Here is a 26,426-nt window from a genome sequence, read left to right on the forward strand (position 1 = left end):
TGGACTGGGATTGGGGATGATACCGGAGGGAGGCCTCGACTGGCGACTGATTCAGACATGCCATGCATTCGTTCGTTAATTGCCTGTTCGTTGCTGTTTCAGCAGACAAAAGAGAAAGACAAAAAAGTGATGACATGTGCGCCAGGTGTCCCTGTGCCTGAGACGGCTCTGTTACAGAATGCACCGATTCCTTTTTGTGATTCGTGATTACACACACACCAATTATTCCGTCGGCCCAAGCGCTGCACACTGTACAGCCCACACACGGCCCAGAAACAATGCTCTTCCCCCGTGCCGTGTGCCAGGACGTGTCCACCAAGGATCAGCGATCGGTGGAAGGCGTCCGTGCGTGACTCATCAGGCCGGAGCGAGGTGCGAGACGTCAGTGATGCAGATGCACAACAATCAATCCATAATAGGAATATCAGCAGATGGCGTATCCCACTATTTAAACAGCACAACCCCTTTCCTTCCACCTACTCATCCTTCAGCAGCATATCCCCTCTCATCGCATTTGTAACATATACCTTGCCTATCCTCGTCCCATCACATATCTATTGACTTGCTCTGCCAGACACAGCAACATGTTCTTCACATACCTCGCCGTTGTATTCTTTTCTTCTCTGTCTCTTATACGAGGCTCTCAAGCTGCCCCCGCTGCGCACAAGTCGGAGATCCTCCAACCCAAAGCATTCATCAACCAAGGGACCCACGTCTATCCCCGGCTTGAATTTACCACTCGCTTCAGCACATGTATCCCTCCCGATACGGATGTTCGTATCAAATGGGAAGGCGGTAGTGGACAAGGTGTGGAGTTGTACTACATCCCACAATGGCCAGGTCAAATTGAATATTTCGTAAGGTTCTTCGAGACAAGGGATTGCAACAGCTGACAGTGCGAAAAATCACCAAGCCTAACGATATCGCCAAAACAAAGTCTCCCCAGTATGTCTGGCGTACGCCCAAAGTTGGAGAGTACCCCGAGGGCACCACATTGTACGTACGATATCACGTAAGGACGTCTGCACGTCCCGCAAAAGCTGATCACGATCTGCTAGTATTGTGGGTATCAACGATGTCGTGCCCCATATTGGAGCCGACTGGTACGACCTCACAGGTTTGTTGAAATTCGGCTGCAGCAGATAATTTTTCTTTTTTTGGAGGTTCCTTCCTTATTTTCCACGGACAATTATTTCATGTCTATCATGTCTGTCATCGCAATAATGTAGTTCGGAAGGACCATGAGCTTATAATGAATATTGTAAAAGACAAAGATCATCGACTCTATTCTCCACTATCCCTCTTTATTAACCTTCGTTTGGAACTGCGAAGTTGGAACTCCATAAATCCGATGTCCATTCTAGCTTGTCCCAGTTTTTGAGATGGATTATCTGAAATGTATTGCTGTAAACATCTTCCAACTTGAACTCGTCCGTTGAGCCCCAACTATTCCTTGCCCAAATTGTCTTTGATCCATCATGTTTCACTGTACCATTGAACACCGCATAGTCGTGACTATCGCCCAGCTGAGGTGTGGTGATACCAAGGTCAGCAGAGCTAACAGTATTGAAGATGACAGGCGTGTTTTCGTTTGCGCGCGCCAAATCGTTCCAAAACTCATCAGCATCTGCATACTCGCTCGTCAAGTTTGACGCGGTGTCATAACCAGTGAGGATCTTGAGACCGATAGTTGCTGATCCAGCAGTGGAGTCGTAGGTTCCGTTGGGTAGTATACCCGCGAAACTAACTTGAGTCCCAAGCAATTTGGTTGCTTGTGAGAGGGCATCGTGCCACCAGTTCCCGTCCGGATGATCTTCTGTCTGGCTTTTATTGGCGACCGTAGCAATCTCAATAACGGGCTCAAGGGTGTCGGGGTTCCAAACTTGAACTTGGACAGTCCCATCTTGTGGCCATGATACATTGGCCATGGGTGCACCATTGCCATAGCGTATCATGTTCTCTACCCAGTATTGTGAAGAGATAAGGACTGCAAGGGTACATGCGTCAAACCAACAGTTGAGTATTTTCACTATCGAGATATAAGTGTGAGCACTACTACGTTACGGCTGAAGATGTTGATTTACCTTGCTTGACGTCAGTGACTACTGGGCCTGTTCCATTCCACAGCCCAATATAATCTCGCTTTTCCAGGCTTCTCTCTTCCACCATCGGCAAGGAAAACGCTTTTCGCGATCTATCTCAGCAATACACAAAAGAGCCAACGCCGCTGTACTTACCAGCACTCAGAAATGCAGTGCCACACAGGATTTGCAAAAATGGACGCATTTTGCAAAGACAAAAGGCTAGGCAACGAAAACAAAAACAAAAACGTCGAGGTGGGCAATCCAACCTGAAATTAGCTTCTGGCTCGATTCTGATGAAGAGAAAGCGAGAACGGTTGGTGGCTACTATCAGTGGATGGCTGTCCTCTGAAGGTAAGTAGGGTAATGGAGATGAACGACGACGCATAACAGAAATGGTATAGACACTGCCGTCTTCACAAACCCTCTACAAAGGATTTAAAAGGTCAGCAACTGAGACTCAGAAGGGAAAGTGATAAAAGGAAGGTGCTTCCGCCGAGTTTTTGATAGCTTGAGGGGCTAATAAAGCGAAAGGATCAGTATAATTGTCTGCAAATGGCGACCGTTTGCTTATGCACCAGAGCCCCATAGCATGTTATCGTTGCATAAAGGCAACAAGATCGCCGCTCACTAATCTTGCACTGAACCTTCTGCAAGGGCGACGGGCGTCAGCGCCTTCTCTTCTAAATTACTGGACAGATCAGAATCTGCCTTCTTTGCGGCTTTGGCTTCCATCTTACGCCTATCTTCCTCCAATGCATTGGGTAAAATTGCCCCTTCCTCCCACCCTCTCCAATCGCCATCCCAATCTGCACTAGCCCATCTCGGCATCGGCGTCTCCCAAGTCCCTAATTGTTCGGTTGTATACCGAAGGGCATGTAAATAGATGAACAAAGTCTCTGGATCAGGATCGTCGGGGACGGGAACATAACATTCGGTGCAAAACCCCGGGGGAAGATAAACGGGTGGTTTCAGGGGAGAAGGGGTGTCATCAGGAAGTGGATCGGGGAGCTTGAGAGCTTCTTGACGACCAGCGAGACGAGGGACAACCTGAGGAGTAGACGACTTGGACTCGGACTCAAGGTCTTCTTGGGCCTTTTTTGCGGAAAATATAACCTCAGACCACCTGCAATTACCCATTAGAGACTCTTTTTTTTTCGTCTACACAGTCGTAGTCGCAGTGGCTCACCTGATCCAGTCCTCGGCGTCATCTTTCTGCCTTCTCAACTTGGCGATGATTTCTCTAGCCTGATTACTCAGTCTAATGGGGCTATTGAGATCGATGTTATCGTATTCTCGGTTAGTATCAATATTTTGAGGAGTTGAGGTGCCGGCACGAGCCTTGAGAGCATCGGCTTGAGAAATACCATTGGTAGAAGGGGTGAGGTCAACACCGCCTTTCCCCAGGGAAGGGCCCCAAACAGACGGGACACCGTAAAGTGGATCATTAGCTATAGGGTGGCCAAGGTATTGAAGATGGACACGGATTTGATGAGCTACCTTGGAGGTCAGATAATCCATCTACAGCGAGGAAATAGGTAAACTTACTTCGGCCGGTCTGGGGGCGACCTACACATTATACCGTTAGGTCTAATCGAGTCATGCACAGCTGTTATATCAACACTTACAACGGACGACACTCTGATCTCTCACTGGGTCGTATGCTATCCTGTTAAAGATGGTCACCGCATCCTGTGACTGTTTAGACAAATAACTCGTTTTTTTTGGAGGCAGGACTGACCTTTCCTTCGGGAGTGATGATAACCAAACCCATTTGACGATCGACCGTCATCATGGGTTTATCGACGGTAATTTCTTCCCTGAGTACAACTTGATGAGCGTAAAGGGGTTGATGGGGAATAGTGGCACTTACTTGGGGAACTTGCCCTTTACTCTAGCGACATACTCCTTCTTCACTTTTCCTTCCACAAATTCGCGCGCTAGTTTACTGGCCGCCTTGCCCGATAGAGCAAGGATCATCAGGCCGGAAGTCAACCGATCCAGACGATTCACAGCTATAGCGACCATATCAGTCTTATTCAGGCGAGGCACGAAAAGGAGGCTTACAATAACACTTGAGACCGTAGTCGGACTCCATCATCTCTAATACGGTATGTTTGAAGTATCTTCCAGCGGCGTGTACAGGCTGGTCTCCGTCAATTTAATGGGACGATATTGCCATGTATATACTCACTAAGCTGCCTGGCTTGGAGATGACTATGAACTCTCGTTCTCGGTCGATATGAAGAACCAAGATAGGATCATTGGTCACAGGAGGTTCATGTCTATGAACTGTATTGCTGCAGGCCACGGATGTTAGTGACTTCATCTTGTTATAGATAAGTGCTTACTCTATACGGTCACCATTACGAAGAATGAGGTCTGGTTGTGCGACCACTCCGTTCACTCTAGTCACACCGGATTCAAGAGCGTGCCTCTACGATACATGTTGAGCATTCGTGGAGGAAGGTGAATATAGATGGACTTACGTAGTACTCCATGGAGCGATCTCTGAACTCTGTGGTGATAACCTCGAGAAGTTGGCGTCCGATCCACCTTTGTACACGAGAGTCAGGAGCCTGTGGGAATTGCTAGAGCTCGATCGAGCCTACCTCTGCTTTACGAAAGTCTTGTACGGCCACCAGTAGGATTTGATGTAGCGAAGGCGGGGGTTCATTCCTCGAGGATACATGTTTGACGATGAAGCAGCTGGGTCTGGCATGCTGCAGACGGGTGAGGCGAGGGGAGGAAGGAGGAGACGGCAGGAGAATGTCAAGTATCTGTATACATTATTGCAAACTCAATTTGTTGCCCAGAAAAAAAGAAAAAAGATTGGGGCTCCGCATTTCCCGAACAACATAAATAACAAAACAGAAGAAACCACCAAAATATTCAACTCTTTCCAGAGCATAGCACACCATGCCCAAAAACGCAGCGCAGAACGAGAAGACTTGCGCAGTATGCTCACAACACCCTCCAAAGTACCGCTGCTCCTCTTGCCTCCTTAGATAGTCAGTCATCTCTCCCACCCCTTCCTCCTCCATGCTGACCCCTACCTTCTCAGCTGCTCCGTTTCATGCTACAAAACCCACAAGAGTAAGCCCACTTATTTTACCATCACCACTGCAACTAACTCCCCACGAGCTCAATGCAATGCCACCGCTCAACAACCGTCTACCGTACACCCCACCGAGCCACTGGGATCAGAAATCGGCATTCTATCGCAGGCGGCTGAAGGAGCTGCCCCTGAACACGGGTTAAACAGAGAAGGACATTCCACGAATAATGCCTCTCTCAGACCACTGACTTCGCTCAACTGGCCCCCAGAGCCTGATCCTGGCCTCTTCACAGATCCGTTATTGAAAGATGACCCAAAACCTCTCCGGCACGAGGAGCTTTTACGCATCGGTATGTCTTCGGCTTTTGACACCTGCGCAAATCTAGTACTTACCATGTCCAGCCCAATCAACCTCCCTCCGTGCTCTTCTGGTCGATCAAACCCTCATTTCTATCCTCCAACTACTAGATACTCTTCCACCGCCTGCACGCCACTCTGCACTCTCGAAGCTGTTGGGATTCGACCCTCAATCTCTTTCAAATACGTCCAACACTCTCATAAATGGGCGGGATTCTCCACCTCCCCTTGACGAGCTTCTTGGTGCGCTAGCACGAGGCGTGGGAGACACTGCGGAAGAAGCGGTTCAAGATGGAGGATGGTGGCTCAATGGTCCCAAAAATAAAGTATGGATTACGGAAAGAGAAAAAAAGTTAATGAGGCTTTTCGCTGGGAGCGTCTGTTTGGCTATTGATGGCAAGATTGAAGATGGGGACCTGGTTTGGGGACAGGGAGAGCTTGCTTGGGATGTTTGATGTTTTAATATATCCATTATAACACTCCTTCATCCTTATTCCTTACATAGATTCTCACCACTGTTGTACCTTTAGGATAGAACACATTCATCAAGATCATGTCCCTTGTTGTTGTATGGGATGGCTTCTATTGCATGAGCTAACGTAAAACGTATAGGAATCTGCTGAGCCTTAATCACGACCCTCATTTGATAATTTTATGCAAGTTAATGAGGAAGACAGTGGAGTATCAAAGTGAAAAAAAGAGCCGTCATGTAGAAGAGGTGCTCTATTAATTAAGGCGTGCGAACGCAAGTGTATAAAAAGTGTGTATAAAATACAATTATTGTGGAAAAAATTGAAGATTTATGGATATATATGGTTGATGAATGAAAACATTGTAAATGTCCTTGAGTACTGAGGCACGCAAGCCCTACTTCAGACCCGACAGGATCTGTACCGCTCAGGCGAGCATTAAGCTCAAACGGCAATGATTGGAGACGAGGTCGGGTCCACTTTGATTGCCAAAACAGTCTCATCTGAACCCTCCCTCTGCGGCGGGATCTGGCCCCCTAGCAGTTGCGAATCCCTGCTCTCTTTTCCCATTCTAAGATTTTCGTCGCTTAAGGCTTCGGATTCAGAGACCGAGGTGACCGGTGTGACATTGCTGTTGTGTGAAGCATGGCTATGCATATAAGACAGCTGCGAATCACCAGAAGTCGAAGGAGTGACCGGCATGGGTGCAGGGGAGGAGAATTCGAGGTGGGTCCCCGAGTTTGCAGCAGTTGCAGTTGAGAATGGGATAACACGGGAGATTTGGTCATCACCGTGTATGTGCTCCAAAGGGGAGGCGTTGTGCTCAATAGGGAATGGGTCGGGCGCCTCTGAGAATGAAGATTGATCAAGGATCTTGTTCCCTAAGGTTCCTTCGGTTGAAATAGGCTTTCGAGGGATCTGATGACGGCCGGACGATGGGGACGATGAGGGCGATGACATAAGAGTTGAATTTGGCCGCACAGTTCGGGGTGATTCACCTGCAATGACTTCGGAAGTCTCCTCCGACACTGTATCAGTACGTCTATGGATTGATGAGTCTGAGGCTACAGCCATCAATGACGTTTGTCTAGGTGGAGGGGCAATGAGGCCATCTTTCTCAGGCCTTAATTTCAATGAACCGTCAGCCTCTTGCTTTTCATACCCGGTTTTACCCGCCTCGTGACGGTCGGCGACTGCAGTGAAGCGACGTTCTCGTTGAGAAGGCATTGGCGAAACTCCCTCTTTATCGCCGGCAGAATAAGAAAATCTCTTCTTGATTGTGCCAAAGAATGATCTCTTTAACTTGACTTCTGGCTTTTTACTGTTGTCGCCTTGCTCTTCACCCGTCCTGAACGATGGGGGGGATTGCCCGGCAGGCGTAGAAGAAGGAGAAGATTGGCCAGATTCCGATGCTTCCGGCCGGGCGGTTGAAAGCTTATTCACATTGAGCATTGATCGCATAACAGGAAAAGATGTGGTGGATGACGAAGTGATGGCAGGTGCTGGCTTAGACGTCGTCGTAGATGCATCGACCTCGTCCCTTTGTGCCTCAGCTCGAGAGGAGGCCACAGCAGGTTCAGTTTCTGCCTTGCGTAAAGCTGACGACGCTGGTTTTCGCAAAAAACCGTTCTTTTTCTCCTTTTTTTCAGCTTTTCTCTTGACCTTTTCTTCCTTTTCCTTCCGCTTGATCTCTATCTTTTTCCTCTGCTCTTCTTCTCGTTGCTGCTGCTTTCTGGCAAGTTCTTGCCTCATCTGTTCAGCCCTTGCACGAGCAGCAGCCTGAGCCTCAGCCTTCCGTTGGGCTTTAGCGTCTTTGGCAAGCTGTTTCTTCGATTTTTTGTTGGTAAGGGGTGGCGTAGCAGATTCGGTCGCAAGAGGACCAGCAGGAATCGACATTTCGAAGGTTGAGGGTTTGTTGATCGCATTGGCAGCATTTTCTATAGGATACTGGACAGGGGTGTTGCCATTGACCTTAGAATCTTCAGCAGTATCCCCTGCTGCAGTTGACATAACATCCTGGGCGTGAGTTTGCTGGCTCAATGGACTAGGATTGGGAGAAGACCTCTGCATCGCACCGGAAACTAGCGAGGACTGCGTGGCAGCACCATGAAGGTTTATGGCGGGGGGCAAAGCCCCGTCTGGAACTTGCGAATGAGCCTTACCACGGGGTTCAGATAGATGTACATCTGCTTGATTGGATGTCAAAGGAGGGGCGGTCAGGTTGGAAGATGTTGTCGCCGCGGAAGAAGTCAAATACGGTCTACCATAATTCTTCAATGTCATCTGTCAGCAAGGGCCAAGCGTGTCCTCGATCGTAGGAAAGACTCACTTCTCCACCATCCAAACTCCATCTGCCCATACCGGCACTTCTCGCCAAAGGCGCTCTGGTCCTGCTGATTGAGCTATCTACATATGAAGTCCTTCGTTTGTCATTTGATATGGACCCCGCTGGGCTCGCTACGCCCCCTATAGTTGCCGCGACGGCGTACCCTCCTTCTCTTGGTGCAAGGCTGTTGATAAAATCCTTGGAATAGAAGGACGCAGGAGGTCCTGATTTAGAGTGTCCAAGAGCAGGATACGACTTATTCGGGGTGATAGCCTGATGGGAGGACAGTGACGTTGAAGAAGAGTGGGCCGACGAGAGCATGTTAATCTTATGAGGGGCAACAGGTGAAACAGGCAATGACTGCGCCCCTGGCTTTATTTTACCCTTGGTCAAAGTTGAAGTAGAGATATCTGCCGCAGAAGTGCGACGAGAACTTCGTCGTATGGATAAACGTTTGGTGCTATTCTGGATGCTCGTAAAAGACTTGTTTCGTACCGGCCGATACAACAACTCCTCTGGAGGGGGTCCAGGCGGCCCTGTAACATGTCAGATTGGTTTCTACGAGTTGTATTCGACAGAAGAAACGCACATATAACCTCACTCGGCAAACCTGTGTGATATACGGGGTCCGTGTCGGCAATTGTACTCAGTCTTCGTACTGTGTCCAAAGGTCTCTCAGCAGCGGTCCTCATGGGATTGCTCATATCTGGCACCTCTTCTTGTCCCAGGGTCCATAGCTCCTCACTCGTCAAGCTATTCAGGTCTTGCGAACTGACTGTCGAGCTTCTGGCCGAATTTGCGCCTTCTGCGACTCGCCTGCGGAAAGCTGGGTTGGGAAGGGCAAGGTCATCTCCCAATGAGAGAGAGGACCCTTCTGAAGATTCATGGGATACCACGGAAGAGAGGGTGGTGGCTGGTGGACGAGTAGCGGCAATCGTCATTGCTAAGTTGGGATGTCTTCTGGAAGGAGGTGCTGTACGAGAAGATGTAGGAGATGTGGACTGTGCACTGTGCACGCTCTCTGCAGGGGATCGGGCGGCTCGTGGGCTGGTGTTTTGAGTGCCTGTGTGATCTCCTGCGGACTTGAGCGAGTTGTTTGTGCTGGAAGCCGAAAGTTGTCGCTGGTGCTCCGAGGATATGGATGGACGTCTATTGATACTAGAACGGCGCTTCCACGCAGGAGGAGGCGAGTCTGGGTCACCTGACAGCCTGCTGTGCAGAGTGTTGACGGGCGACGGAGGACCTGGCGAACGGACTTGGAGAGATGATGTGCGGAGGGGTGCGAGTGCGAGCTCGTATGGGTTTTCAGCTACCTCTGTGGGTGAGGGAGATTGATTCTATGGGGACAAAATAGGGGGAAAATCAAGTCAGCTCAGTGGGAAACATTCGGGTGGCAGATGAGATAAGAGGCGTGCTGCGGACGAACAGGAAGAAAGAAGCCGGCTGCGGGGAAATAAGATTTGGGATTAGACGTGCCGCCAACGATATAGTATAGGCTGTAAGGAGCGTATATATGTATATTTCTGGTGCGTAGTTGTTTGTAGGTGTGTGGCTACAAGAGGCGAGGAGCGAAAATAAAAGCACAGGGGCCAAAAAGAGGAAAGATTGTTTTTCACTCTGGCAAAGAAGCGACTGACGAAGTGGCCTGATTGCAAAGAACGATCTAAAAGGGTAATAATGGCTGAAGGAACAAGGGATACGGAGAATAATGAGGAAACACGTCTGGCGTCTGGTAAGAGTTAAAAGAGAAGAACGTATGCGCAGAACGCCAACTGAGCCAGCAATGCATAGCAAGTAGAATTAGCCAGTAGCCAGTAGCCAGTAGATGGCCAGTGGTACACAGCGTGGCCATACAGCTGGGCATTGGACATGCGGGAGTCCATCGAACTCGATCAGAGCGCTAGGTTGGCATCGCTCGAAAGCGCTTACAACCCTTAACACAGGGATGCGAAACAAGTTTCACCCTGCGCGTACCGTGGGGAGCCGATGATGGACTATGACCTATGATGGTCTGCCAGTATGTAGAATGTAGACATAACAAAGCGATTTAAACGATAGATTGATAGTATGCGGTAGGTAAAGAGTGGAAAGACGATGCCTAGGCGCAAAAGTAGTGGGAAGGGAACACTCACCTCCTCCCACGGTTGCAGCTGGTCTGTGTACACCGCCATTAGGAAGATTGGCAGTACTTGTTTTGATACCCTTCTTCCCTATTATATTTTGAGAAAATAAGCTACTAGAGATTCGGAACAGTTGTCGAGACGCCTTGTACAGTGTACCGGGACAATGGCTACCGTGCTCTTTTGGTAAGACCTCTCGCGGTTGAACAGGAGACGGAGGCTCTGCCGGTGCCGAATACGGAATGGGAGGCCAGAAGACGATGTTTACTAAGTTGAACGTTATTATAGGGTGATAAAGAACGAAATGCGCACGAATAGAGATGCATTGAGAAAGAGATATATGTAAATTATGAGAATTGTTCGTACCTGCCAACCGTTCACCTGAGAAGCCACAGAAGTCAGCAGGCAGAGAGGCCTCTTGATACTCTTGAGGTTTGAACGATGATTACACTTAAAAAAGCTCCGCGAACCGCAAGTATCCGAAATTCTGACCCGGGCGGCCGGTGAGAAGGGGATTTAGAGAGTAGAGCTTGAGCTTAGTTAGAGGCAAAATCGCAGAACCCGGTAACAGATCCAATTAATACGTGGTGGACAAAACCCTTGGCCCTTGGCTCTGACGTCAGCCTGCCTGTTTCATGACGAGGGACGAGGGACGAGGGACGACGAGAGTTTCATTTATTTTGTTCTCCGGCGTGCAGCAGTGCTCCTCGGCGCTCGGCGCTTGCTGCGGCCCCTGTTTGTTATTATTTAGGTGAAGTGTTCATTTTCTGTATTGATGAATTATAATACCACAGTTGACGTGCCAGCCAAGCAGCTGTAAGTATGCGTCCACAGTGTGAGTGGTGATACTGAAGAAGAAGATGGAAATAAGCAACATAGACAAACACTAATGACTGATGAGGAGGCTGGCGCCGGCTCCGGTTAACTACTAGCCACCGCTACTACTGCTATCCATATTCTTGAAGACCGTTGAGAATACAAACCCATTCTCAATGAGTGGATGCAAGAAGTAATGAGTAAGAATTTTAGATCCTTATTACTACTAGACTAGCAAATGGAAATATGGTCGATACAACATGATAAATATATGATTAATAACTGATGGCCGGCGCTGTAGGGGGGGAGTGCCACATAGATCAAAGGCCGAGGATTAGAAGCGGAGGTAGCCGAGCGGAACTGGAAGTTCGCGCTACGGCGCGTCGAGGAGATGGTGCTCGCTGCGTGGCAGTCAAGAAGACCAGGCAGGGAATAGTGTTGGTAACAACTTCCATCTTTTCATTCCCCATCTTCGTCTCATCTCTTCCCACAAAACATCCCACAATGGGAAGCCATTCTGACACAGAGGGTTCTACAGACGCCACTCAACAACATAGTTCTCCGACGCCCAACCCAGAGCCAACCATCGAGGGCCCTCCGGACAACCCGCAGCCAGATTCAGCAGAGTCTGAGCTAGTGGGTTTGGGTATCCAAAGCGGCTCAGCTATAAAGGAGCTTCCTCCATATCCAGAAAAGGATGACTCCCATAACTCAGAGGTCATGCACGAACCTCCATTGAACCCAGAAGACATATCAGTTTCACCTCCCCTGCCCCCACCAAAACCCGAGAGAGCCGTTCCAACACGGACCGACAGTAAGGAAACATTGGAGGATGTAGAGTTGAGCAGAGAAAATACTCCTTCGGTGGCCAGAGGGGGTGATATGGCATTTAAGGGAAGTGTAAACGTTTCCCATTCCCATACCTCGTTACCCTCCATCGTTGCCCCCTCTCTGCCGCCGACACCATCTCGACAGCAGGCTTACGCCCGTCCACCTTCTACAATTCAAGGACACCGCTCACGGAGATCGTCTACAGCAACGACACTTTCCTTGTCTAATTTTGGCCCCAATTCTCCTGGTCCCCAGCTCTCAACCGTTCTAATCACCCCCCCACTTCAACTTTTGGTCAGTTCTAAGGAGGCAAAGAAATCTCCGTCGTTCCATGCTGCGGCTCAGCGTGCATTAGACCTGTGTCAAAGCAGTGAAGGGGCAAATGCAGCCTATCTTCATCCTCGCGAAATATTTGAACCCTTACGGCTTGCAATCTCCAATCCTCAGACTACATCGGTCCCGATCCTCGTGACATCTCTCGATCTCCTTTCAAAACTTATATCCCACTCTTTTTTTGCCGAACCTCATGGCCCTCCCCCTGGACTCCCTCCTCTTCCAGATCTTATAACCCACACTATTACACTTTCATATTCTGAAAGCTCTCCGCCCCAAGTAGCCCTTCAGGTTGTCAAAGCACTCATGGCCATTGTCCTTTCCACCGACAAAGGCATGCTTGTTCACCAATCATCCCTTCTGAAGGCTGTTCGTACCGTTTATAATGTCTTCCTTCTTTCCAATGATGCCGCAAATCAGGTCGTTGCGCAGGGTGGTCTGACACAGATGGTGCACCATGTGTTTGGTCGAGTGATACGGCCCGATATAAAGAATGCAACGCCTGAAAGCGGCAGAGGAAGTGTCAGTGAAAACGAGGCAAGAAGAAGGAGTGGAGTGATGCAGGAGAGCACCACAGCAGGATCGTTACCTTCAACACCTGCACCAGAGAGACATGATAGCGTGAACGGAAAGATGACGCTGTGAGTAGCTTTCGCCAGCCGTGGTCTGCCTGCGGCTGACTAGTAATCAAGCGAATCTTTCGCTGCAGAGAATCCTAACGACTCTATCCCGGTCGATCGGGCCCCTATCACTGATTCTGTGAATCACGACGCAGCAGCCGAGGCCGATATTGAAGTTGAGGCGCCTCGTCTTCCGCAGCACACTGTTTCGATACCAGTCCCTGCCAGTGTTGCTGATTCCAATGGTGCACCTTCAAACCAACAAGCAGGGCAAGGAATAGACGAGGAAGGTGGTTCGTTCGATGCGATGGGCAGGCCCATACCAACTGAACAGCTGTTTGTCAAGGACGCCTTCTTGGTGTTCCGAGCACTATGTAAGCTCACGATGAAGCCTTTAGTAACAGACAGGTAAGTGGATCTCCTTTTAGTAACCATCCAACTGATGTCTTTGGCAGCGAGAAAGACCTGCGATCACATGCCATGCGATCCAAACTCCTCTCTCTTCATCTTGTTCTCACCATACTTCGCTCCCACTCTGACATTTTTGTGAATCCTCTCGTCTGTATACCGTCGAACTCGTCTCTAGAGATGACTCCGTTCCTACAAGCGACCAAGCAATATCTGGCGTTGAGTCTTTCAAGAAACGCATTGAGCCCCGTGAACCAGGTGTTCGAGCTCAGTGTTGAGATCTTCTGGTGTATGTTGAAGGATATGAGGGCACAATTAAAGGTAAGTCAATGACAATGGTCCTGTACGTCAGTTGACCTTGAAGAGTAGAAGGAGATTGAAGTTCTTCTTAACGAAATTTTCATCCCTATCCTCGAAATGCGCCATTCTACTATCCGTCAGAAATCTATCATCCTCGGTGTCTTTATTCGCCTCTGTCATGATCCGCAGGCCCTTGTCGAGATTTATATCAATTACGACTGTGATCGTTCATCCCTCGAAAATATATATGAGCGTTTGATGAATATCGTCTCAAAGATCGGCCAGACACATTTCGCACCCCCAAGCAAAGAGGAACTCGCCCAGGGGGGTTCAAGCAAACAGACAAGTGGATCAAGTGGACCTGCTATACCACCATCGCTGAGCACCTCGGCCCTTGGAGAAGGTGTAGGACACAATGCTCCTCATTACGCTGGTATGCCACCGGAGATCAAGTTGAGGAGACAGTCGTTGGAGTGTTTGGTCGCTGCGTTAAATTCACTCGTGGCCTGGTCTACTTCAAACCCTGGTACCAAAGCAGGGAATTTGGAGGAAAACCACTCTACAACTGATGCCGTCGGGAGGCATCATGCTTCTGGATCAGTTTCGGGTTCCATTGCCGAACTTGTTGCTCCAACACCCATTTGGCCAACAGACTCGTCGTTGAAATCGTCGGTTTCAGGTATGGCATCCGGTATGAATACACCTGATTTGGGAGAGGATGACGTGGGCAAGTTTGAATCCGCCAAGCAGCGTAAGACGAATCTGCTTGAGGGCATCAAGAAGTTCAATTTCAAACCAAAACGTGGTATTGCCTACCTCCTCGAACAAGGATTTATCCGGTCCAACTCTCCCGTCGACATTGCTCGATTCCTCCTTACCAATGAAGGGCTAAACAAAGCTATGATTGGTGAATATCTTGGTGAAGGTGATGATGAGAATATTGCGACAATGCACGCCTTCGTGGACATGCTCGACTTCTCCAATATGCAATTCACTGATGCGCTCCGGATGTACCTTCAATCATTCCGGCTTCCTGGCGAAGCTCAAAAGATTGACAGATTTATGCTCAAGTTTGCCGAAAGGTACATGCACAGTAACCCCTCATCTCATTTCGCTAACGCCGACACCGCCTACATTCTTGCTTTTTCTGTTATCATGCTCAACACCGATGCTCATAACAAAAATTTAAAGCAGAAGCGAATGACCAAACAAGAGTTCGTGAAGAACAACAGAGGGATCAATGATGGGAAGGATCTGCCGGAAGAGTTGCTGGCTGGGATCTACGACGAAATTACGACCAATGAGATCAAGATGAAGGATGAGGTTGAAATCCCTCAACCGGCAACTTCTGGTGGTTTAGCAAGTGTAGGGAGGGATCTGCAACGAGAGGCGTACGTGGCGCAATCAGAGAACATGGCTAGTAAAACGGAGTCGTTGCTCAAAGCGATGGTACGGCAACAGCGACGAGGCGTTGTTCGTCCGACAGATCATTATCACACGGCGTCACGTCTGGAACATGTGCGGTTCATGTTTGAAGTTGCGTGGATGCCTTTCCTTGCTGGTATCTCAGCTCCATTGCAAGAGACCGACGATATGGACGTCGTTGATCTCTGTCTTGAAGGTCTGCGTTCTGCCATCCGTATTGTCTGCCTTTTCGATATGGAATTGGAGAGGAATGCCTTTGTCACGACTCTCGCCAAATTCACTTATCTCAGTAATGTAGCGGAGATGAAGCCAAAGAACATGGAAGCCATCAAGAGCTTGTTAGATGTGGCTGTGACGGATGGAAACTACCTCAAGGCCTCGTGGAAAGATGTGCTTGTATGCGTAAGTCAACTGGAGAGGATGCAGTTGATCTCGAGTGGGATGGATGTACCCGATTTAAACAGGACTGTGTATGTAACTTCGGCTGGAAGCATATGATCATACTAATGGAGCCCCAGGACAACATCAACCGACAAGAGAAAGCCATCGTCATCAAAGAAGAAGGTCCCAACGGAGGAGGTGGCAGAAGAGTCTAGATCTTCCCAGGTTACTGTAGCGGCAGATATGGTGTTTTCAACAAGTAAAAACTTGTCTGGCGTGAGTTATAGTTGACTTTATTAAGTCGTTCCAGCTGATATTGTTAAACTAGTCCGCGATTGTCGATTTTGTCAAAGCCCTGAGTGAAGTTTCCTGGGAGGAAATCCAGTCTTCAGGTTCTTCGGCTCGCCCTCGAATGTTTAGTTTGCAAAAACTCGTTGAGATTTCATATTACAACATGGGTAGAATCAGGCTGGAATGGTCTAATATCTGGTTAATCCTCGGCGAGCACTTCAATCAGGTCAGTTTATATCTTCAGGCGCGTTACCAGCCTGTCCTGTTAATGACACTGAATTTGCTTTAGGTTTGCTGCCATAATAATCCTAACGTCAGCTTCTTTGCCTTGGATGCCCTAAGACAACTGGCCATGAATTTCTTAGAGAAGGAGGAGTTGTCGCATTTCAGATTCCAAAAAGATTTTCTGCGACCATTTGAGTATACCATTGTGCACAACAAGAACTCTGACGCTCGCGAGATGGTGAGTGTTTTGGGCTGATTTACGCCGTGAACGATTATAACCGGTTATATTAGGTCTTACAATGCCTTCAACACATGCTGCAATCGCGTGTACAAAATCTTCGATCAGGCTGGAGGACGATGTTCGGTGTCTTTTCTGCCGCTTCCAAAGTTGTCACAGAACGTGTCTGCAGCTACGCATTCGAACTTGTTACACTGGTTTACCGCGACTACTTCTCCCTAGTCGTCAAATATGGCTCCTTTTCGGATCTCACTGTTTGTATCACGGATTTCTGCAAAGTATCCAAATTTCAGAAAATCAGTCTACAAGCAATCGAGATGGTTAGGGGTTTAGTACCAACTATGCTACAGTGCCCAGAGTGTCTCTTGCCCCAATTAGGTGACGAGGGTAAGGTACAGCATGGCGATGACCCAATGGTGAAGTACTGGCTTCCTGTTCTTCACTCATTCTACGAAATTATCATGACGGGAGAAGACTTAGAAGTCAGGCGGCTGTGAGTTTGCTCCATTATCGTGACATAGGAGCAAAGGTTGACGCTCGATCCAGCGCCCTTGATTGTCTCTTTGACACTTTAAAAACACATGGATCTGGGTTCTCTGTCGACTTCTGGAACATCGTCTGCCAGCAAGTCCTTTTCCCCATCTTTTCCATACTTCGGGCCAAATCCGACATCCGCTTCAAGTCGCCTGAAGTCCTTAGTATATGGTTGTCGACAACACTCATCTCTGCGTTAAGGGATTTGATTAACCTGTACACCGTCTATTTTGAGGTAATGCAACGGTATCTCGATGGTTTGCTTGATATCTTGGTAGCTTGCATTTGTCAAGGCAAGTAATCAACTCGTGAGTAATATGCTGCGGCTGACGATTATCTTCAGAAAATGATACGCTTGCGCGTATTGGCACATCCTGTTTTGAACAGCTCCTAGAACAAAACGTTCGGAAGCTCAGCCCAGAGAAATGGATGCTCATTGTGTCGGCATTCGTGCAGTTGTTCAAGACTACGACTGCGTATCAGCTATTTGATCCCGTGATGTGTTCCGAGATTGAGCCGACCGGCAATATGGACGAAAATGACGGTAGGTGGTAGTAACGAAGTGGTGGTAACATCACATTGCACAAAGCGGGTTAGGCTAACCTTTAGGTATAGCTCCCTTCCAGAAATTCGTCGCCCCAGCCCCCCTTGAGCCTGCAACCGATAAACCTCCATCTCTTCCTTCCACCATCAGCTACGGCGAGCAACGACGTATCTTCAAGCAAGTCATCGTAAAATGTGTCCTACAGCTCCTTCTCATTGAGACCACCCATGAGCTTTTGCAGAACGGCGAGGTGTACAATACCATTCCCGCCGAGCACTTGCTGAGATTACTGGACGTGCTAGACGACAGCTGGAGTTTCGCGAGAAAATTTAATGCTGATAAGGAACTGAGGATGCAGTTGTGGAAAGTTGGTGAGTACCTTTTTAGTGAGAAAGAAAACCAGGAGCTGCTGCTGATCCTGAATCAAGGCTTCATGAAACAGCTGCCAAACTTACTGAAACAAGAGTCTAGCGCTGCTGCGACTCTTGTGAATGTCTTACTGAAAATGTACAACGATCCAAGAGAAGCCCACAGGGCGACCCGAAAGGACGTTGTTAAGAGACTGGTACCGTCAGTGGACTCTTATCTTTCTCTGCTTGACATATGTTCCTGACGAAATTAGCAGACTTGCCAAGGAAATTATTGGGGACTTCAATCTTTTAGATGCCGAAAGCCAGCCCCGGAATGTAGCTGCTTGGACGCCCGTGATTGGCGATATCTTGCAAGGATGTTGTATTCTAGAAATAGATTCTGTAAGTTTTGCTCAGTAAAATCTTCCGTCATCTCGTTCTGAACGGCGCGTTTCTCGGTAGTTTGAACAACACATCACAACCTTCTACCCCCTTGTTACCGACATATTAGTTAAAGACGTCTCTTTGGATATTAGAATAAAAGCTACGAATTATTTGAGAAGAGTGGGCGAGGTAAGGGGGTTGATTGAAAAGCAATGATAGTAGTGATAGGGCAAGAAAGGCGAGCAGAGTCATGTAAAGAAGAGCTTGTTATTGCCTAACTTCCACTGGGAACGAGATTAGACTCTTCTTGGTTTGGTGACTTAGAATCATGTGTATAAGACTGTGAAACATGTTCGAGTGTCATTATAAAAGCGACTAAATGACAAAACATTTTTTTGCTCCTTGACTACTATTTGTTGTTGCTGTCTGCCTTTTACGATAGCTACTTCTATATTATACCCATTAACTCATCATTAGCGATCCACCATGAAAGTTACAACCTTCATGAAGGGAAGTCCTTCTGTTGGATCTCGTAAAATGTCGTTGTTGGTATTTCCTACGCTAAGGGTCATCAGTAATTCTTCTTCTTTATAAAACAAATGGCGATCATTATTTAGTAGCCGCAATCGGCCTATGGCCGACATGATGGGCAGAAGAAGAAAAAAATACACGAGTGATAACAGAGGAGGAGGAGCAGCAGCCAGGAGCGAAAGAGGACGAGGAGGGTATTATTATGTAGTACGTAGAAATACTACGTACATACTTATGGGAGGACTCCTGACGACGGCCGCCGACCACGCAGAGATTGCTCATTCAGGGTTTGTCTTGTCGCTTTCGACATGAAATCTGTAGGTGATAATTGGCATTTCTTCCACTCGTTATAGAATCATCTTCAGTCTGCCCAAGTCATTATCTTACAATATCAGCGGTTGATACTCTGGACTTCTTTGAGGAGCTGACATGGCACCACTCGAACGACAAAAGGCGTACGCGTGAGTGTGACGACCTTACCCCTCCATTAATATTGATGAAAGTGGACGTGATTGTCCTTCTCTCCTGGTATCAACGAAATATCTAAATAGGATTGATGAATCATATTTTATACCATAGCACCCGCTGATCCAAATTATCACACCTACGTAGCTGTTTCGGGGTTGGTCTTTCGCTGTTTGCGACCCTCGCCTTATCATCGCCGTTTCATCAGAAACCTCTATCTTATGATTCGGTGGAATCAATCAAGGGATGTTTTTCGCCCTCTGACCTATCATCTTCTTCGCCTAATGATAATCCACCTTATGTTCCGCACATTAACTATGCCGCTTTTGATAAAGATGATGATGGGAGCACGCCTCCTCCAGACTATATGACCCTCTATCCTTTACATGTTTTTGGGTCGAGAGAAGAACGGGTGAACTTGATGTTCTTTTCGGACGGATGTGAGTCTTATAGTCCTGAAGCTAGGCGGACATACTTTTGTTTACACCCTATTCCCACAGACACTGTAGGAGAGGAAGAAAAATTTGTGAAAGATGCCTCAAAGCTCAAGGATGACATTGTTTCCCATGGGGGCGCCATGAGCCATGTGGCCCATCTGTTGAATGTATGGGCAACGTTTGTACCATCAAATGGAGTAAGTCAAATCAAGACGCCGTTCTTCACAGTGCTTACACTCATGCATCTGATTGAAAAGTCAGGTATAGGCTCCCATGACAGACCTCTTGAAGGCGCCTCCTTTGGCCTATATCGCCCTGGGGCGGAACTAAGAGCAGTATTCGTGAATAATCCTAGGCGAGCAAGAGCAGCCTGCAGGTGGTTCAGAGAGAACAAGGCAAAGCAAGGAGGGTGTGACCAGCCGATATTGCTTGGTAAGCAGCACTTGCGGTCGTATCTCTATTGAATCAAAATTCACTTTCCATCGGCAAAAGGCAATGACCCCTTGTACGGTGGTCTTGGTGGAGAATTCACGTATGTGTTTTATATGTTGTTTACATCCATCAACTTCGGTTAATGACCTTGCCTTGTAGAGTCATCACTGCTTCTGAGCTAAACGGACCCCTTGTTCTACGGCATGAACTTGGACACAGCATTATGGACGTGGGAGAGGAATACGACGGAGGTAAATATTTGCCAGCAGATAGTGACAAAGCCTTAAGGTGCCCGACTGCTGACTCGTTACGAAAAGGGTATGCTTATTTTGGAGTCAATTCTGACAGATACAAACGACGCGACGCTCTGAAATGGCGTGAATTTTTGACGAATCCTGAAAGCTCGAGAATAGAGGATGTCAGAGTCCCATTACAGGTATACCCGTGAGTAATTACTTGTGAAGACCTTGCTGTACGGTATAACATGTTCAATTAACTCCTGAACTCGAATATAGCTGGCATGATCTTGATATCTCATCTTGGGAAATATCATTCAACTCGTCAAATCTAATTTCTCCTCAAAATGGCGTTTCCTGTTATCCCACCGCACTGCTGCGGGCCTCTCTGTCTTCCATTCCTTACTCTTCACATGTTGTTTTAGTATTAAATGGCTGTACTCTAGACCTCGCTGATGGCTTCCCGAAAGCTTGGGAAGGTTCATCGGACCGTCGATGGTTGGAGGTACCTTTAACTTTGGAAACGGGCCTCCAGCCGGGGTGTAATACAATTAAGGTGGCACTCACGGACGAGGGAAGAAGAGCAAGAGCAGGACAAGGAGGAAAGATGATTGCAAGTTTAGAAATCATAGAGTATGGGGGGGATGGACGGTGAGTTTGCGAAATGATGACATCCCCTTCGAGCATAACTTATAAACCCCCCAGTTTTAACCATACAGAAGGCTTCATTGGCGCATTTCCAACGTATGCGATGGATGGTAGGGTACGCCTACGACCTGTTCGTGAAGCTTCTAATCTAATCTAATCTCCTGGTATTTCTAATAATGGAGCGATCAAGCTGACTTCAAGTTTTTAGACCAATGAAGGGTGTCTGATGAGGAAAATCGACCATCCGAGTAAGTAGCTGACTCCTGTTTTCAACAGTCGCATCTCGCCAACTCCATCTTGATCCACCCATCTGTAGCTTTTTGCCCTGTTTGTGCCCATTATCTAGGAAACCGCCTGGAGAATATCATTAAAAATCACTGAGTGCATTGTTTTTATACCCGTCCCATACTCTTATTACTTGTTCCAGGAGGAGAGGGTTAGTATAATACGTAAAAATACACCGACGGCAACGCAAAGTTGAGATCACATTGAGATGTGTGGCTGGTGATATCAGGCCGATATCGTTTTAATGTTACTGGACGCCATCTGATACATTTGGCGTCACAGTTTTGATCGCAGCTGCTGATGTCGGGCGGGCTGATATCAAATACACTGGGTCGGGTAATAAAACATTAATAATTATTATTTATCCCATGCCCCATCGGCTAAGCCCGCCTCCACGATGAATGATGATGAATGATGATGATGATGAACGAAAGACGGGACGTCACCTGTGAATGATCTGTGGACTGGATAACTAAAAAATACGTACTCGCTGGTGGACAATCATATATCATCATTCTCCCACAACCATCTCATGCTCACCCCTTCTGCTCGTATATCAGCACCAAGATTCTCAAGGCAACTCTCTACCTCCCTCATGTACGTCCGTAGCCCAACAAATAGAACATGTCTTCGCTGATCAGTGACAATTTGCTTCCTTTCTCCATTGCACTCACACAGCTCCAAAATGAAAGTATTGCCATACAAAGCGAGATCAGACAACTGGATGTACCTCATAATAGACTCCTCAAATGAGGCAGCTGTAGTCGACCCCTACGATGCCAACAAGATTTCAGGCGCCGTCAAGGAGCAGCGTGCGAATGTGACGAGCCTGATCACAACCCATCACCATGCGGATCATTCGGGCGGAAACAGCAAGTTTGTGAGTACTATGCTTGAACAGCTTCGGGGAGGATGAAGAAGGGGCAAGAGTGGGTGAATGCGGTGTGACGTCGATCAAAATATAGGCAGCTAATCTTTTTGAGATAGTTATCACTTCACCCAAATCTCAAGGTCTACGCGGGGTCTACTCAAAGCCCAGGTACGAACACTGTGGTCAAGGATGGGGATACTTTCACTCTTGGTCAGGATATAACCGTGAAGTTCGTCCATGTCACAAATAGTGTAGCCTTCTGTTTAACTTTTTGCAAATGTCGTAGATGCCTTCACACACCTTGCCATACGCAGGATTCCATCTGCTTCTTCCTCGAGGATAAGAAAACAGGCCAAAGAGGTGTATTCACTGGGTAGGTTCCGATGGAAGCAGCTGTTCATGCTTATGACTTACCAGATAACAGAGACACTCTATTCCTTGCTGGATGCGGTCGATTTTTTGAAGGTACGATGTGCTGTCCAATGTCCATCACCTGTCTGTGCATTCAGGAAGTTAACTAAAGTCTGAAGGTACCCCCGAGGAGATGCATGCCGCCCTCACCAAACTCTCTAACCTTCCTGAAGATACGATCGTGTACAACGGTCACGAATATACCAAAGGGTCGGCCAAATTCGGCCTCACGATTGAGCCAGATAACCAGCACCTCAAGGAGTGAGTCTGACCAACTGTACATCTACATTATAGCGACATGTCATTCATCCGAACATAGACTTCTCAAGAAGGCCGAAAATGACTCGTGCACCACCGGCAAGTCAACAATCGGCGATGAAAAGAACTGGAACGTGTTTATGAGACTCGACACTCCTCAGGCTAAGTGCGTAGTATGCCAGGCGGAAGAGATGGTCATCGAACTTTCGTGTATAATGCTGACTGGACTGCCCGTCACAGACAAGCCACTGGGAAGACTGAAGCTGTAGAAATAATGGGCCGCTTGAGGGAGATGAAGAATGCTATGTGAAACAATAAGTTACTAGACACGACAACAGGGACGAAACGATGTCAAAGTGTAAATTATGCGATATGTTTATGCATGGTGTCGCAAGTGTAACTTAATAGGTAGGGACAAGTGGAGTCGGAGCCTGATGAATAAGTTATAAGTACGGGTATATTTGTACAGATAGTCGTAACCAACTGCCCGACGCCCGGCGCCCGAGGACATCGCGATGAAGTGGAGGAACATTTCAGGTGGGACGATAATTGCCGACGTGGGATGCCAACAATAACCAACACATTCATTTCTTTCCCACCTTTCACCGATACATTCATGGCCCAGTACACACCCCCAGCAACTGACCTCACAGCATGGAGGCTCAAGGTATCCGAAGACTCGCATGGCCAACAGAAGTGGGTGTACCTCTCTGATCCTGCGCAGAGGAAGGAATGGCCCCAGATGAACATTGAAAAGTACTGGCTTGGCTTGGATGTGGTGCGTCTTATTTTCATATCCTCCATCCCGGAATCGCAAGCTGACAACACCATATAGGAGGTGCCCGAGTTAGAAGAACCAAAGACACCCCTTGACGCGGCACGTAACGGCTACAGGTTCTACAAGGAGCTTCAAAGCGAGGATGGTCATTTCTCTACAGAGTATGGAGGTTAGTTCAAATGTTATTGAATATCCACTATGTACTGACACCCGACAAAGGTCCACTATTCCTCATACCTGGGTTGATCATCGCCCTCTACGTTACTGGCCAGTCATTGCGCCACGAACAAGCCATTGAGATGCGCCGCTATTTATTTAACAAAAGGAGAAAGGAAGGTGGCTGGGGATTGTGAGCTTTTGATTGAGTTTCGGATTGAAAATGAGACTAATATAATATGACAGGCATACTGCTGCACCGCCCACCGTATATGGAACCGTGATGAACTATGTCGCGCTGCGAATGCTGGGTATGGGCCCTGATGAAGGACCGATGACGGAGATCCGATCGTTAATACATAAGATGGGCGAGTTGCTACCATTCACACTGCCTGGCCTGCGGCTGATTATCTATTAGGAGGGGCAACCGGCATTCCTACGTGGGGCAAGGTCTGGTTGAGTATTTTGGGAGCGTACGAGTGGGACGGCGTGGGGTCGGTGCCTCCCGAGTTATGGTTGCTGCCTGATTGGGCACCATTCGCTCCTTGGAGATGGGTAAGTGTGGCTTGCAAAGACATCACGGGACACTAACGAGCAAACGGTGCGCAGTGGATTCATGTTCGACAGGTTTGTGAGTGCCTGTGCACAACAAGTATTTGTGGCTGAATGTATTTTAGTCACCCCTATGAGCTTCCTGTATGGTACTCGGTTTGTTGGTCCCTTTACTCCTCTTGTTTTCAGTCTTCGTCAGGTGCACTCATTTTGCAACTTTTCATGAGTGGAGCTCAGCTTACTACAATGCTCAGGAACTCTATGTCGAGCCGTATGAGACCATCAACTGGCCATCTCAACGATCCAACATATCATCTTATGATATTTACTCTCCTCATCACCCCATCCTTGACATGGCTCATCAGCTCCTGGCGGTTTATGAAAAACTACCACATGTACCCATTCTCTCTTCTAGGCTCCCCCTACGCAAAGTCGCTCTGGACAAGGTTTATCGAATGATCACTTATGAAGACGAGAACACAACCTACCAGACTGTTGGTCCGGTCTCAAAAGCCTTTCACATCGTTTGTCGCTTTGCCCGTGAAGGTCCCAACAGTGAGGCGTTTAAATCCCACCTTTCCAGGATTGACGACTTTTTGTGGCTAAGCAAGAGTGGTCTGATGATGATGGGCACCAATGGTTCACAGATGTGGGATACGGGATTTATGGCTCAGGCCGCCGTGGAAACTGGGTTAGCAGAGGAGTCCGAGTTCAAAGAAAGTGTAAAGGGGATGCTGGACTGGTTGGACAAGGCGCAGATGAGAGAGAATCCAAAGTGGTACAAAGAGGGTTATCGACACCGCACCAAGGGTGCTTGGCCATTCTCCACTCCCGAGCAAAGTTATACAGTCAGCGACTGTACAGCTGAGGGACTCAAGGCTGTGCTGGCCCTTCAGCACCTGGATTATACGCCAAAGCCTGTCGGGCTGGATAGGATGCGTGACGCGGTTGACACTCTGTTATCGATGCAGAACAAAAGCGGTGGTTTTGCAAGCTATGAGTTGACCAGAGGCAGTACCAAGTTGGAGTGGTTAAATGCAGCTGAAGTCTTCGGTGAGTAGGCAAATGTGATAAACGAACGAACAACTCCCATGTACGGGTGCTAACAATGCTATAGGAGACATCATGATAGATTATACGTACCCGGAGTAAGTTCATTTGTCCTTGGTGCCTTCCTCCCGTCAGACATGTCTAATTGCTTTTAGGTGCACGACCTCTGTATTATCGGCCTTGAAATACTTTTCTAAAGTTGATACAGAGTATCGAGCAGCGGATATTGAGTAAATGAGTTTGCTTCGCATATGTATGATGCGCTGACTAGCTCCTACAGACTTACGATACGCAGAGCCATTCAATACATTCACGATATCCAACGTCCCGACGGTTCGTGGTATGGTTCATGGTAAGATATAAACACTGGTGGTGGGTATGGTATTAATGCATGACTATAAATAGGGGTATTTGTTTCACCTATGCCACTATGTTTGCACTTGAATCCCTTGGCATAGCGGGTGAGACCTGCGCCAACTCGGACAAGGTGAGACGAGCTTGTGACTTTTTGGTTGGACACCAGATGGAAGATGGTGGATGGGGTGAAACTTACATGGTGAGTTGTTCCAATTTGTCTGTCGGCATCCGGTTGAGTATCGCGCAGTCGTGCGTAACTGGCAAATACGCCCAACATGACCAGTCCCAGGTGGTCCAAACGGCATGGGCCATTCTTGCTCTCATCTATGGACAATATCGCGACAAAACTGTTATTGAACGCGCTGCGAAACTTATAATGAGCCGACAATTGAAGGATGGTAGATGGGAACAGGAGGATACCGAGGGTATATTCAACAAGAACTGTGCCATAGATTATCCTGGTGAGCTGACAAGAAATCCCACTTGGCATTGGGGCTTATCCGATTATGTAGCGTTCAAATTCGTGTTCTGTATCTGGGCGTTGGGGAGGGCGGACAAATATTTGAGGTCATAGAGATTGAGGATGGCAGGGGGGAGTATAAGATGTCATTCTGTCCGTATGTATGAAACCAGCCTTATAGAGTAGTTTGCACGGAGGATTATTGAGGGACAAATTGAAGAGTGATTGTTATTAAATGGAAGGAAAATAAGGAATAACCGGGGCCAGGCACGTCGAAACTACCTGTACCCGACTCAATCCGATAACCCCGATTTCTAATGAGCAGGGTCAAACGATTACAAATTTCACAATGGCTTTCTAATCCCAATTAGGACAGGGGCGGAACGCCGGATGGAAGAAAAAAGTCG

At 47.9% G+C, this 26,426-nt stretch overlaps 9 protein-coding genes across 10 annotated transcripts; 6 read left to right on the forward strand and 3 right to left on the reverse strand.

Moving 5' to 3' along the window:
- Positions 1 to 221: 221 nt before the first annotated feature.
- CND02460 (hypothetical protein) lies at positions 222 to 1,371 on the forward strand. The gene is made up of 3 exons (XM_570446.2): positions 222 to 857; positions 914 to 996; positions 1,059 to 1,371. Exons 1-3 carry the CDS (start codon positions 585 to 587, stop codon positions 1,144 to 1,146), a joined length of 444 nt encoding a protein of 147 aa, XP_570446.1. The 5' UTR covers positions 222 to 584; the 3' UTR covers positions 1,147 to 1,371.
- Positions 1,212 to 2,611, reverse strand: CND02465 (hypothetical protein). The gene is made up of 3 exons (XM_024658477.1): positions 2,238 to 2,611; positions 2,085 to 2,183; positions 1,212 to 2,029 (listed from the first exon to the last, which is right to left on the reverse strand). Exons 1-3 carry the CDS (start codon positions 2,467 to 2,469, stop codon positions 1,308 to 1,310), a joined length of 1,053 nt encoding a protein of 350 aa, XP_024514331.1. The 5' UTR covers positions 2,470 to 2,611; the 3' UTR covers positions 1,212 to 1,307.
- A 52-nt stretch (positions 2,612 to 2,663) lies between these two features.
- CND02470 (conserved hypothetical protein) lies at positions 2,664 to 4,881 on the reverse strand. The gene is made up of 11 exons (XM_024657001.1): positions 4,694 to 4,881; positions 4,571 to 4,637; positions 4,433 to 4,518; positions 4,276 to 4,381; positions 4,149 to 4,227; positions 3,955 to 4,096; positions 3,823 to 3,901; positions 3,710 to 3,773; positions 3,630 to 3,650; positions 3,271 to 3,577; positions 2,664 to 3,207 (listed from the first exon to the last, which is right to left on the reverse strand). Exons 1-11 carry the CDS (start codon positions 4,801 to 4,803, stop codon positions 2,712 to 2,714), a joined length of 1,557 nt encoding a protein of 518 aa, XP_024512676.1. The 5' UTR covers positions 4,804 to 4,881; the 3' UTR covers positions 2,664 to 2,711.
- Positions 4,882 to 4,994: 113 nt separating this feature from the next.
- On the forward strand, positions 4,995 to 6,276 carry CND02475 (hypothetical protein). The gene is made up of 4 exons (XM_024658478.1): positions 4,995 to 5,092; positions 5,146 to 5,177; positions 5,226 to 5,489; positions 5,542 to 6,276. The coding sequence occupies exons 1-4, from the start codon at positions 5,001 to 5,003 to the stop codon at positions 5,949 to 5,951; spliced, it is 798 nt and encodes a 265-aa protein (XP_024514332.1). The 5' UTR covers positions 4,995 to 5,000; the 3' UTR covers positions 5,952 to 6,276.
- CND02480 (hypothetical protein) lies at positions 6,030 to 10,944 on the reverse strand. Of its 2 annotated transcripts, none has more exons than XM_024657002.1 (4): positions 10,425 to 10,944; positions 8,882 to 9,629; positions 8,296 to 8,828; positions 6,030 to 8,237 (listed from the first exon to the last, which is right to left on the reverse strand). In XM_024657002.1, exons 1-4 carry the CDS (start codon positions 10,461 to 10,463, stop codon positions 6,411 to 6,413), a joined length of 3,147 nt encoding a protein of 1,048 aa, XP_024512674.1. In that variant the 5' UTR covers positions 10,464 to 10,944; the 3' UTR covers positions 6,030 to 6,410. The 2 variants fall into 2 exon arrangements, with proteins under 2 accessions (XP_024512674.1, XP_024514333.1); XM_024658479.1 differs by having other exon boundaries at positions 9,719 to 10,944.
- A 741-nt stretch (positions 10,945 to 11,685) lies between these two features.
- Positions 11,686 to 18,468, forward strand: CND02490 (conserved hypothetical protein). The gene is made up of 14 exons (XM_024657003.1): positions 11,686 to 13,033; positions 13,085 to 13,420; positions 13,468 to 13,741; positions 13,790 to 15,615; positions 15,664 to 15,802; positions 15,855 to 16,043; positions 16,107 to 16,280; positions 16,334 to 16,773; positions 16,827 to 17,107; positions 17,158 to 17,358; positions 17,430 to 17,729; positions 17,787 to 17,928; positions 17,984 to 18,110; positions 18,171 to 18,468. The coding sequence occupies exons 1-14, from the start codon at positions 11,733 to 11,735 to the stop codon at positions 18,306 to 18,308; spliced, it is 5,868 nt and encodes a 1,955-aa protein (XP_024512673.1). The 5' UTR covers positions 11,686 to 11,732; the 3' UTR covers positions 18,309 to 18,468.
- A 12-nt stretch (positions 18,469 to 18,480) lies between these two features.
- CND02500 (expressed protein) lies at positions 18,481 to 21,510 on the forward strand. Its single transcript, XM_024657004.1, has 12 exons — positions 18,481 to 18,830; positions 18,895 to 19,084; positions 19,236 to 19,528; positions 19,589 to 19,722; positions 19,783 to 19,957; positions 20,018 to 20,057; positions 20,117 to 20,208; positions 20,275 to 20,401; positions 20,473 to 20,844; positions 20,899 to 20,971; positions 21,050 to 21,089; positions 21,158 to 21,510. Exons 2-12 carry the CDS (start codon positions 19,053 to 19,055, stop codon positions 21,220 to 21,222), a joined length of 1,443 nt encoding a protein of 480 aa, XP_024512672.1. The 5' UTR covers positions 18,481 to 18,830; positions 18,895 to 19,052; the 3' UTR covers positions 21,223 to 21,510.
- Positions 21,511 to 21,583: 73 nt separating this feature from the next.
- Positions 21,584 to 23,062, forward strand: CND02510 (hydroxyacylglutathione hydrolase, putative). The gene is made up of 8 exons (XM_570448.2): positions 21,584 to 21,723; positions 21,805 to 22,006; positions 22,114 to 22,226; positions 22,284 to 22,370; positions 22,422 to 22,462; positions 22,528 to 22,669; positions 22,728 to 22,832; positions 22,907 to 23,062. The coding sequence occupies exons 1-8, from the start codon at positions 21,659 to 21,661 to the stop codon at positions 22,974 to 22,976; spliced, it is 825 nt and encodes a 274-aa protein (XP_570448.1). The 5' UTR covers positions 21,584 to 21,658; the 3' UTR covers positions 22,977 to 23,062.
- A 163-nt stretch (positions 23,063 to 23,225) lies between these two features.
- On the forward strand, positions 23,226 to 26,258 carry CND02520 (lanosterol synthase, putative). The gene is made up of 14 exons (XM_570450.2): positions 23,226 to 23,444; positions 23,502 to 23,613; positions 23,664 to 23,793; positions 23,847 to 23,968; positions 24,019 to 24,155; positions 24,210 to 24,231; positions 24,278 to 24,351; positions 24,407 to 25,205; positions 25,270 to 25,300; positions 25,358 to 25,432; positions 25,483 to 25,554; positions 25,608 to 25,758; positions 25,807 to 26,020; positions 26,072 to 26,258. Exons 1-14 carry the CDS (start codon positions 23,229 to 23,231, stop codon positions 26,131 to 26,133), a joined length of 2,217 nt encoding a protein of 738 aa, XP_570450.1. The 5' UTR covers positions 23,226 to 23,228; the 3' UTR covers positions 26,134 to 26,258.
- Positions 26,259 to 26,426: the final 168 nt, after the last annotated feature.

This window comes from Cryptococcus neoformans (assembly GCF_000091045.1).
Source record: "Cryptococcus neoformans var. neoformans JEC21 chromosome 4 sequence".
NCBI classification, from domain to species: Eukaryota; Fungi; Basidiomycota; class Tremellomycetes; order Tremellales; family Cryptococcaceae; genus Cryptococcus; species Cryptococcus deneoformans.

What these genes read in the sequence shown, in the direction of transcription:
- CND02470 (XM_024657001.1), bottom strand. Translation starts at nt 4,803, where the DNA reads ATGCCAGACCCAGCTGCTTCATCGTCAAACATGTATCCTCGAGGAATG. An exon ending in CTACGGTCTCAAGTGTTATT is followed by an intron (nt 4,097 to 4,148) that starts GTAAGCCTCCTT and finishes TGGTCGCTATAG; the next exon opens with CTGTGAATCGTCTGGATCGG. An exon ending in GACGCCGAGGACTGGATCAG is followed by an intron (nt 3,208 to 3,270) that starts GTGAGCCACTGC and finishes GGGTAATTGCAG; the next exon opens with GTGGTCTGAGGTTATATTTT.
- CND02520 (XM_570450.2), top strand. Translation starts at nt 23,229, where the DNA reads ATGCCAACAATAACCAACACATTCATTTCTTTCCCACCTTTCACCGAT. An exon ending in TTGTTTTCAGTCTTCGTCAG is followed by an intron (nt 24,352 to 24,406) that starts GTGCACTCATTT and finishes TACAATGCTCAG; the next exon opens with GAACTCTATGTCGAGCCGTA. An exon ending in TATCGAGCAGCGGATATTGA is followed by an intron (nt 25,433 to 25,482) that starts GTAAATGAGTTT and finishes TAGCTCCTACAG; the next exon opens with ACTTACGATACGCAGAGCCA.
- CND02510 (XM_570448.2), top strand. Translation starts at nt 21,659, where the DNA reads ATGCTCACCCCTTCTGCTCGTATATCAGCACCAAGATTCTCAAGGCAA. An exon ending in CAACTCTCTACCTCCCTCAT is followed by an intron (nt 21,724 to 21,804) that starts GTACGTCCGTAG and finishes GCACTCACACAG; the next exon opens with CTCCAAAATGAAAGTATTGC. An exon ending in CAAAGAGGTGTATTCACTGG is followed by an intron (nt 22,371 to 22,421) that starts GTAGGTTCCGAT and finishes ACCAGATAACAG; the next exon opens with AGACACTCTATTCCTTGCTG.
- CND02500 (XM_024657004.1), top strand. Translation starts at nt 19,053, where the DNA reads ATGGCACCACTCGAACGACAAAAGGCGTACGC. An exon ending in GAACGACAAAAGGCGTACGC is followed by an intron (nt 19,085 to 19,235) that starts GTGAGTGTGACG and finishes ACACCTACGTAG; the next exon opens with CTGTTTCGGGGTTGGTCTTT. An exon ending in GAGTATGGGGGGGATGGACG is followed by an intron (nt 20,845 to 20,898) that starts GTGAGTTTGCGA and finishes TAAACCCCCCAG; the next exon opens with TTTTAACCATACAGAAGGCT.
- CND02480 (XM_024657002.1), bottom strand. Translation starts at nt 10,463, where the DNA reads ATGGCGGTGTACACAGACCAGCTGCAACCGTGGGAGGAG. An exon ending in AGCTGCAACCGTGGGAGGAG is followed by an intron (nt 9,630 to 10,424) that starts GTGAGTGTTCCC and finishes TTGTCCCCATAG; the next exon opens with AATCAATCTCCCTCACCCAC. An exon ending in TTTGCCGAGTGAGGTTATAT is followed by an intron (nt 8,829 to 8,881) that starts GTGCGTTTCTTC and finishes GACATGTTACAG; the next exon opens with GGCCGCCTGGACCCCCTCCA.
- CND02460 (XM_570446.2), top strand. Translation starts at nt 585, where the DNA reads ATGTTCTTCACATACCTCGCCGTTGTATTCTTTTCTTCTCTGTCTCTT. An exon ending in CAGGTCAAATTGAATATTTC is followed by an intron (nt 858 to 913) that starts GTAAGGTTCTTC and finishes AAAATCACCAAG; the next exon opens with CCTAACGATATCGCCAAAAC. An exon ending in TACCCCGAGGGCACCACATT is followed by an intron (nt 997 to 1,058) that starts GTACGTACGATA and finishes ACGATCTGCTAG; the next exon opens with TATTGTGGGTATCAACGATG.
- CND02465 (XM_024658477.1), bottom strand. Translation starts at nt 2,469, where the DNA reads ATGCGTCGTCGTTCATCTCCATTACCCTACTTACCTTCAGAGGACAGC. An exon ending in CACTGCATTTCTGAGTGCTG is followed by an intron (nt 2,184 to 2,237) that starts GTAAGTACAGCG and finishes GATCGCGAAAAG; the next exon opens with CGTTTTCCTTGCCGATGGTG. An exon ending in AGTCACTGACGTCAAGCAAG is followed by an intron (nt 2,030 to 2,084) that starts GTAAATCAACAT and finishes ATATCTCGATAG; the next exon opens with TGAAAATACTCAACTGTTGG.
- CND02475 (XM_024658478.1), top strand. Translation starts at nt 5,001, where the DNA reads ATGCCCAAAAACGCAGCGCAGAACGAGAAGACTTGCGCAGTATGCTCA. An exon ending in ATGCTACAAAACCCACAAGA is followed by an intron (nt 5,178 to 5,225) that starts GTAAGCCCACTT and finishes ACTCCCCACGAG; the next exon opens with CTCAATGCAATGCCACCGCT. An exon ending in CGAGGAGCTTTTACGCATCG is followed by an intron (nt 5,490 to 5,541) that starts GTATGTCTTCGG and finishes TACCATGTCCAG; the next exon opens with CCCAATCAACCTCCCTCCGT.
- CND02490 (XM_024657003.1), top strand. Translation starts at nt 11,733, where the DNA reads ATGGGAAGCCATTCTGACACAGAGGGTTCTACAGACGCCACTCAACAA. An exon ending in CAATATGGACGAAAATGACG is followed by an intron (nt 17,359 to 17,429) that starts GTAGGTGGTAGT and finishes CTTTAGGTATAG; the next exon opens with CTCCCTTCCAGAAATTCGTC. An exon ending in GTATTCTAGAAATAGATTCT is followed by an intron (nt 18,111 to 18,170) that starts GTAAGTTTTGCT and finishes GTTTCTCGGTAG; the next exon opens with TTTGAACAACACATCACAAC.